The sequence below is a fragment of the Fopius arisanus genome, unplaced genomic scaffold, assembly GCF_000806365.1.
Source record: "Fopius arisanus strain USDA-PBARC FA_bdor unplaced genomic scaffold, ASM80636v1 scaffold00007, whole genome shotgun sequence".
NCBI classification, from domain to species: domain Eukaryota; kingdom Metazoa; phylum Arthropoda; class Insecta; order Hymenoptera; family Braconidae; genus Fopius; species Fopius arisanus.
The window spans coordinates 247,247-257,390 of NW_011887746.1; the positions used below are offsets into that span (position 1 = coordinate 247,247).

Consider the following 10,144-nt stretch of genomic DNA (forward strand, 5'->3'; position numbering starts at 1 on the left):
GCCGCATTCAAGTCACACGAGCGAGACGTGTACACCCTGAGGCGATATCTTTCCACTTTTATTTTTCTTACCCAAAAAACTCGAGTCTGAGCAAACTGAAATCTGCGGTAAGTTATATTTCCTCCCCGAGGCGAACTCGGGCTTCATTTTGTGTTTGTACAAACGATTCAATTTTCCTAATTCGATTCGCCGCGGTCTATTTCATTGGCACGATAAACATTATCGAATACAAAGTACACACTACGTTTTATTCAATGACTACATTTCAGTGGTAATACTGCACCTGAAATTCCATAATATCCGTACGAAAATATTTAGTCCTTCCAATCACTGATTGTTGGTTTTTTAGAAACAATTTTACTGTATGACTTCACTTTCACTGTAAACGATAATTTATTTCCGTACATCACTGGAAGAGAGTGAACATTAATAATAAATATGTATTGAATTAAATATATTTACAACACTGCGTGCAATTTGGCTGAATACACGGTATCCCTGGAATGACAGATGGCAAATGGAATAATTCAGAATCACTGCTGTGTTCCCGCAATTGCTGTAATGCGTTGACATTAACGTAATTATTATATCCAACACCAAACATGCTATTGTCTAATTTATGAGACGAAGTTGTTTCAGAAACACAATTGCAGGGTAATTGATTCCTCCGCATGTTGAGGAAGTAGTAGCTGTCAGTGTATAAATTTCTGGGAAGACTTCCCGGATAGATTGACGGTAGAGAAAGGACAGAACTTGAGGATTTAGCTTCAGATGAAGTTGAAACTAGGGGATGAAAAGCGGAATATGGTGAGCCGATGAAATTGCTGTTGCTTGCGAAGTACTCGATGGCCTTCAGAAGATCCTGACCGCATCTCTGTAGGACCAGTTGAATCACCGATAATTTAGTGCTTGGAAAAAGCCTTGCGAGGGTTTCAATGGAACTCTCTGGTACATCAGATGTATTTTGCACTGGGTTTTTAATGTCTTCTTTCTGAGAGTTGGATGGAGCCTCTGGGTGATGTGCATTCCCCTGAATCTGGGAAATTCCAAATTGATTGTTATGACAGATAATATTGCAGACCTATTGCTACAAAGTCCTCACATGAGATTTATCAGCTGCAGAATGCTCTCCAAGACCTTCAGCAGAGTTATGCTTATTTGAATTATCAGAGATAAATCTCGATTCATTTGGTTGACATGATATCGGGGTGAAGGTGTTAGGTGCAGTGACAGACATGCCAAATATTTTTCCAGGAGGTAGGTGATTGAACTCCTGTCCCGTCGCCACGTTTGCCATCGTCAGGGCGATAGCGTCTTCAGCGGCTTGTTGCCTCTTCAATGCAACCTGCAGGTTTTTATTTGTCTGGATTTTCGATTCATTGTTTGCTGATATCAGATGAATCTGAGGGGATATTTGTGGAGGAACGTCCAAGGGGTGAATTGAAATGCATAATGTGGATTTAAGGTCAAGTATCATAATGTCTGAGCAAACATGTACAATGAAACACAATCCAAGACCTTAATGGATTCCACTTGAGAGCAGTATGTCATTGGGGGAAGAATGATGTCTCAAGGAAATTTTATCAGTGAGGGATAATCATCTTTATCATTATTTACGATTATTTACGATTATTTCTGATGATTTATAATTATTTATGATTATTTACGATCATAATTTATGAGGAATTGAGTTTATTCACAATTGAAAACCTGTTGAGACGGTTTCGTATTTTCATTGAATAAAATTATTACCTGAGCCGCCATTACTCTTTGTCGTTCAGCGATGAGAGCACATTTTGCACAGAGACAATCTCTGTACCGACATTGTCTCTTGTGTCCCCTCAGCCAAGAAATCAATCCATGATTTCGACATCTTGCACATTTTGGTCGTCTCTGCTTCGCATCAGGTACATCACTGTCTTTATATTTTTTCAATTTTACCCGCAACATTGAATCCTCAGCAATCGAGTATTAGATTTAGAGAACGATATAAATTTGTTTGGCAATCTCTCTCGCTGTTAACCACTGACTGAAAATATCTTATCAATCCATCTGGGAGATGAAGAAGTTCAAGTCGAAAAGACGCTATTGCGCGGTTTCGAGGTGTTAAGACATGCCTCCAGCATTTCCAGAGCCGGTGGAAAGATAAACAACCGTTGGACCACCCTTTCCTGGGATTGGCTCAGACTTTGTTTACTTTCTATGCCACTCCTACTGGTGTGTAACAACTTCTTTCAGCCACTAGATATTTTTCAAATTTTATTCATAGATCGATTTAAGATGGGCGATAGGCTGATGAACAACAATTTCAATTAAAAATTTATTATTCCTTCCAGTTTTCGTAAATGTATTAAAAAAGCGGAGAACGCGATTCACCGAAAACTCATTACTAAAAAGTGTTATTAAACGATTTTATGATGATTGAAGAATTATAATTAATTCTGCACTATTTATCTCATTTCCTAAATACCGACAATCGATAATGATCTTGCAGTATCCGTCCAGGAGAAGTCAGTAAGAATTCGTGGAGCTTACGAAATCTACGAGAAGATGGTACTGAGAGTCATTCCCAGGATATACTGCCACCTAGAGCTGAATCCTCTCATCATCCAGCGGGAAGTCCATATTTCGGAGATTTAAAAACTGAAGTGGAAGTCAACAGAAAGTAAATAGAAAAATAACTAGCTTTCTATAACTGATAAGTTGATAAATTTAAATCTAGGCATCGAATAATTCGCTTGGATCCTCTCTAGGGAAAATAATAAAGTGACTTCCTGGGGGATTAGAAGTATTTTTTTTGAAGTTTTTGGATTGGTCAATGTAGTCCTGTGAAATATGCGAGGGTATTTATTTATCTGCCTAACGAAGTGTCCCCGTGGGGAGTTGCCCATACTTGGTACCTCACCATCCACGAGGTACTATCAGGATCAGGACACGTTGTCCCCATGGTCCACCCATTCTTCCCGTAAACACCAAGGTGGATTTATTGCTGAGATCCAACCACTGGAATTCACCTTCGGGAGGGATTGCGCCTTGTCAGTCAATGTTGTCTCCCTTATGGTCAAGAGGCATTTGGCCCCCAAGCTGTACTGTCTGTACACTCATGACGTACCGTGTGACCATCATTGCCCCCTCGTCCTCTCCCCTTTACCATCGGTTTTCTCTCTGGGCCATTAAACTCGAGACGCGCGACACGACACACGGCTAAACGTAAAAGGATTTGCGAAACGAGCCGACCAATGGTGAATTAAAAACGTGAGTCAGGGCCGTTCTTTTCGCCAAGGAAAAGTATCTCAAAGATCGATATTATTTTTAAATCAAAATCGAAGGTCATGATAATTAAATGAAAAGAAAAAAGAACAGGATTACCCGGAATTCGTCGAGCAATTATTTTTTCTTAATTTCTCAATCCACGGAGTGATAAATTTTTTTTACTGACAATTTCTGCGAATGAAATTCATTACGTTGCACCATATACCGCCACTTATCGGGATTCCTTGGAAATTGTAACTATAGTATCCGTTATTCTTCACAATAAACCCTTGAGTTGCTCTATCAATTTTTTATCAGAGACCCCAAGACCGATTCTCACTCGTCAACACCACTTGACCATCTGTGACCATCAAAGAAACTCTTGGCTACAGGAATTTCTTTTAATGGTATCCATTTCACTGTGTCGCTGTAAAAATTAATGCAGAAAAATAAGTAAATAAGATTTTTTGAATCAAGTTGTCGAGTGTGATGGGGGTCGAGATAAAAAAGAATCAATCATGCCTTTTTCAGATGCGTTGAAAGTTTTTTTTTAAGAACCCAAATAAAAGCCGGAACTCAAAAGGGTTTTATATGAGGTCGTCGGATTGTGAAACGAAACATTTCTGATAGAAGGTTCGGTCATAAACTACCCTACATCCAATGAATTTGTAACATTTTATTAGCAACAAATGTGGATGCTGGGGACGAGTACTGATCCCGTCTACTTTGTACTTGTTTTTAATAGCCGATTTTGTTGGGTCTGAGCTTTGAATGTAAGTTGTTACGTGCTCAGTGGTTGCATCCATTTCGCGATAAATTTATGCCTGACGAACAATATGATGAGAGTGGGAAGAATACTTTACGATCAGCTTCTCCATTCGCTCCACCGTTCCTCTGTTCCGCTACAAAGTTGTCACTTTATGACGGGTTGAGACATTAAAATATCAGTAGGCTAAAATCCCAGAGGTGAATAGAATAATCCCAGCAATTAAATGAATAAATATTTTGGTAGCTCAATAAACCAGAGAAACGGTTGGATACGATTGTCAATAGAGATGACTAGAAAATTCACTTCAGTCTTGTTCAAGTTATTTATAAATATTTCGATAATTTTTCTGGGATTTTCATGCGTGGAATCGGTAAAGATATCACCTTCAACCGTAAGAAAGTTGAATACGATTTTTTTTCTCCATTCACTCGAATTCCTCGGGATAGTGATGAATAAAATCCTCTCCGACAGATTCGGATCTCAAACTCTTAGAAATCCATGGTTTTCTATTTTTTGGAAACCCTAGAAGCATTTCCCCTTTCGATATTGCGTCAACAACTCCAGTATTATCTACCCGAATTTTTTTTATAGCTCTGCACTACCTGATGGGAAAGGATGACAGGGGTGGTGGCTTTTGTTGGTCTTTCTGAAAGGATATCTCGGGTTTTTATAGATTTCTTCGTTCAAACTTGAGTAGATCGTAAAAATTTCAGTTCCCAGAACGGTTCAACGCATTAATTCCAATGCGAAGTTCTGCCATGATTGATAAATAAATTATAAAATTGAATAATATTAAAATTTCGCACTCGCGGAATTACATTAGAATCCCATTATAATCACACCCTCAATTTCTGTCTCAATATTTCGTTAAATTCTTGGCAGAATGAAGCCGAAAAATAAATTTCCCTCCTATTGGAATTTGCTGTGAGAAAATTCCGTTTACGATAGCAGTGAGGGCGTGGTGGTGGTAGTGGCATAGATTGGAATTCCCCGAATTCGCTTCTCCTCTAACCCCCTGTGTACGTCCATAACGAGAGTCTACTTCAACGAGATTACCCAGAATAATATCTGGTAGAGCTTTGAACGCATCCAATTTTCATAAAAAAAAATCAGGACAGCGTGATGAATGCGTTACAAAAAAATTATTGAACATTTTCCTGTTGATCTTGCCTCGTATTTCCAGGTTTTCTAAACTCAGCAAATGAATGCCTCTCGTACGAGGGGAAGCCGAGAATAAAAGACGCGGATGGTTAATGAGTAATGCCGAAGGCTCAACTGCATGTTTTATTCATTCCACGAGATACGTAGAAGCGAAAACGTCGGACTGTCGCTTTTACGCAATGGGGTATGAAGGAGAGAAACAAAATACTGGAGATGTATGCACAGTGGTTACTCGTCCTTTTTTTTTCCCCCCTTTTGGACTTTTATACCATCCCGCCATATTCCATTTCCGGTTCGTCGAAGGTCCTGACTTCTGCTCGAGACGAATCATTCGGCTATCTCTACTTCCTGTCTGTGATCTATGTATTTTATTCCTCCATTTATCGATTCGTGTTGTCAACATTTGGAGAAAAAAATCAGTAATTCAAGAAATGGCAGTTCTCGAGATATGTGGCCTCGTCGATTAAACAGATGGACCGCCGATGTCTCCCTGAAATTATCAATAAAAGATGATGAATTGATAAACAATGAATTGATAAACAATGAATTGATAAACAATGAATTGAAAGAAACTCAACTCTTGGACGATGTGTTTTTTTTTGTCACGTGAATAAAATTCTTTTCCAGTTCAATTCAGTGATACACAAAGGAATCGTCACCGTTGGCCGAACTCCACATTTCTGAGGAATCAGTGGATTTTTTTTATTACTGAAAAATCGAGGGATTGAAATGAGTTGAATGGGGTGAGGGACAATGGACTCATTGTGGGAGGATTCTTTTTTACAGAGATCAGGCGAGCTTTCCTTTGTAGCAAAAATAAGGTAGGGGTAAAGAATCCGAAAAAGGATGGTAGAGAAAAAAACATCCACAACAGCTGTGAGTGTTGAGGGAAGCTGGAAAATCGAATGGGTTGTGAAATCCTCTTAATAAATACCTAATAAAGCAGAGTCACTCGTTAATGAGACCGGTTGCAATTAAAATTCCCACAAATTTCGAAAGAAACTGGTGACTGAAGATAGAATCTGTCAGGCACTCCAGAAACCTCGGGAGTCCGTCAAAGAGTTTCATTCATCTGTTGAATATAGCGGCAAACATCACTTGGTATGAGACACGTGTGCCAAGAATCTCACCATAGAAATTGTACAATCTCCATGGAATTTATGTTCTTTTCGGCGCTAGGTCAAACGCGCTACTGGGGAGACATGTCGTAATGCCGGTTCGTTACGGGTTTTTATGTTTTTTCAGATTATTTTAAATCTCCACTTGAAAACTCTCAGAAACACTATAATTACGTTTTTCCGCTCTTTCGCTCAATCAATGTTGATCATCTTCCACAGAGAAACAAGACTTCATTGAAGGGGGCCCCGGTCTTTTGGTAATTTTGTTTTTTTGCTTCATGGAATTCAAATTCATTGAGATGTCTCGGAAAAAATGAATTCCCCTCGGAGTTAGATTGGTTCATTCAACGTGCAATGAATCCTTCTTATTAAATACCTCATTGTGCTCGTGATGACGAGTGAAGAATTCCATTGAAGAATAAGTACCGATCATTCAGCTGACAGGATCAACGCATCGTTAGTGTCGATTCTCCAGCTATTCATGATGCATTCGTGTTATTTATTTATTCACACATTATCCGATCGTGGTAGCTCTATCCGAGGTATCAGTGGTCTTGAAAGTGCCCGTGGAAACAGAAAAAAATCACGAAGAATCATCATAAAATGATCTCGAGTCCCGGTGAAAGGTGAGTTTGTGTGAGAAAAATTGAAGTAATGAAAGTAACGTTTAGGCTGCGCTTTTAACCAATCGATAATGAGATTCACTAACGTTATCTTCTAGGAAATTAGTTACGTGATGGGAATATGGAATGATGGAATCGGTGGTCAAGTGTCCAACGTCCTTCGGAGGCTGTGGGTTCCGTCCTCAAACCGCCGATACCCGAGGAAATTGTCGTTGGAATGGAGTACGTGATGGAATTGCTCTCATGTTCAATATGTTTAACATTAATTCTATAATCATGATTAAATTCCCCTGAGTCCGGATTTCTAGAGACGATCGGGCTCCAAATGCTGGATATATTTCATCATGACATCTGCACATATTCTTTTATATCACGAAAACCCCGCGTTGACCCGAAGCCAGAGGAACGCATACGTCGAACTGGGCTGTTGCAGGTTTCTGCCAGGAAGATAAAAAATATATGAATGGGAGATTCAAGAAAAAAAAAAGGGAGTGGAGAGGGCGCAGAGGGTGAGCATAAAGTATCCACAGAATGATCGTAAAATATGTGATATCATCTTGGTGGCCGACCGCCAACCTGGGGTCTTTTGTTTCCCTCTTGTGAGTTGTGTCGTCGCCATTGTTTTTCTCCTTTATCTCGTACGAAAAACCTCAAAATTTCCATCATCAAAATATTACCCCTTGGAGTTGCTCTCGGAGAATATTCCACCGAAAATTAAGCGATTATCGTCTTTTCATCGTAAAACTCGCAAAAGAACCCTACAAAGCAAAAAACCCATAACTATTGCAATAATAATCGTTATAATGACTTTTATAATTAACATGCCAGTAAATTATTACACCGTTCTCAGTGAAATTCGAAAATTCTCTAGGAACATGGCGTTCGCCAATTTGTAATTTGACACCTGTACTGTGCACTCGATAACAATTTCCGGATGAAATCTCCACGTGCAATTACTGCCCGCCATTTTTTATGATAGGGCCCAATAGGAGTTACTGCACTTATTGAGTATCACGTGTGGGTAGATAGGGTTATAATACCAGTTTTCATCCCATCGGGAGGATGTTAACGTAAGAATTTCTACGTCGGATGACCCCTAAAGACTTAGACTTTATTACAAGTGAAATGAAGTTTAATATGCACGTGAAATTTTTACACTACAATCTTTTATGCAGTAGCTACTACGGAGGAGTATGTCCGGGTCATATACGCCAGCAACACCAGCCCCTTTCCTTTTTCTGGAGATAAATAAATAAAAAAAATAATCACGCAGAACTCGACTTACCGGTACAGAAGAGAGGCTTCATGAAAAAATCGATGCTATCGACGTTTTACGATTTTTAGATTAGAGTTATTCTTTGTCGATTTATCCTGTCACTTTATTCTCGTCCCAGTGAATTTAATAAAATCACTTTTAATAATTGCCAGGTGTCTCGTCAATATGAAACCGTGTGACAACTTGGAGATATTCCAATCGAACTGCCTTTGGGGGATTTCTCCTGCCACTGAGAATATATAAACATTTATCGTCGGCATTTCATCCAAAAGTGACTGGCGAAAAGAAAACCCGAATCAACGATTCTCAAGGCTCACCGTCAGCTGTAACAAATTGCCCAGTAGTCCAGGTACAATTGTCCCTGTAGATCTGTGTACATGTGCATGTGTCCATCTTGCTCGTATGCACAGGGGAGTGATTAATTGGTCATGAGGAGACGAAAAAGAAGAGACCGGGGAAGGAGATGGACAAATTTTTTTTTCAGTCGAGATATTTGCATGTCAAGGCGGATTGATGGCATCTTTTGGATTTGTGTAGGTGCACTTGAGCATCTCAGGCGCACCCCAGCTGAAATTTCCATTTCGACATTTTACTTTCAAATATATGCATTCGAATTCTTCCAAAGGGATTCATGAAAACGCCAGTGGAGGGGGAGAGATATTATCATAATTTTTTTTTTACTCAGTTAAATTCTCTATTTATTTGTAACACGCGGAGACAATTTTTAGTTATTTATTTTAAAAAATTGACTCAGCCCTTTTTACGAGCATATAATAGATAATAATATATAATAGATTTTCAGAAAATATACGAGTCGTGATAAGTCCTGGGGAGAATGAGAGGGATCCGAAGATGAGTCATGATAATATTTACCATTTTGATCTCTACTGATAAGAACCTTTTCGAACCTTGACGGCTTAAATGCCCGATCACTGATAGTTTTCTTCAAATTGTACGCAAACATTCCTCTCCTTTCCTTTTCAAATCATTCATTGTTAATGCTGATAGATGAATCATATTCAGTTACAGAGAGACACAGAATAAAAAAAAAAGATTCAAAGACGGTTGACAGTGGCATTTTGAATTCATCAAAACCACTTTTCGTACTAGTCAAACGCAGCATGACGTCATGCACCGCTCGTAGATCCCTCATTAGGGTATTTGCATATGTCAATCACGATTATTTTTTTTAATCTCAAGTTATTTGCATGTCATTTCCATTCTGTGTAGAATAAAATTGGGAGAGGATAAAAAATCTCTTAACGGATAGCAAGAGAGTGTGGGAAAAAATTTCGCTAACCCATTCATTCATTTTTTAAAACGATTACGACAATTATGATAATTAATTATTGATTCTTTTATTGTTAAAAAAATTATGCAATAATGTGTAGGTTGGGAATTGAATGAAAATCTCGGGTTTGACATGGAAATTGTTACAGCAGCAACGAGACTGTCACGTACGAGCGAGCCTAGAGGTATTTTCAGGATAGATAATTCCAACCCTCTTCGTCGTCATTACCCACGAAGAAGTCTGACCCGGGGAAGGGACTGCGATCCTTTCTGCATGAGCAAAGTACGTAATTTACGGGTCTCGCGTTTCTCGAATCGCCCAGAGCGATTTACTGCGGCTGTTGCCCTGGGGGTCACCCTGGCAGGGGTCTTATAGTGCCCATGCCCATTGCCTCCAATACTTACCTCCAATCCACGAATCACTCGATTCTTTATACCATAATATCACACTCTCATAGATTGCGCTTTCAATTTTACTCTTACTCTGCCAAAACCGCAAGTAAAAATATAAACAAATAAGACAAATTTTTTTCCCAAAGATTTTTTCCCGACAATAAAATATTCCCACAGCTTCATTCGACTGTTCATTCAATTTCCCACGACTTAACTTCCGCAAAATTTCCCGTGTCTTCATCTAATCATCATGAGGCCCAGC

At 39.1% G+C, this 10,144-nt stretch overlaps 1 protein-coding gene across 1 annotated transcript; it reads right to left on the reverse strand.

Moving 5' to 3' along the window:
- Positions 1–314: 314 nt before the first annotated feature.
- LOC105273879 (doublesex-Mab related 93B) lies at positions 315–1,950 on the reverse strand. The gene is made up of 4 exons (XM_011316572.1): positions 1,753–1,950; positions 1,103–1,345; positions 463–1,009; positions 315–409 (listed from the first exon to the last, which is right to left on the reverse strand). The coding sequence occupies exons 1-4, from the start codon at positions 1,948–1,950 to the stop codon at positions 315–317; spliced, it is 1,083 nt and encodes a 360-aa protein (XP_011314874.1).
- Between the last annotated feature and the right edge of the window lie 8,194 nt (positions 1,951–10,144).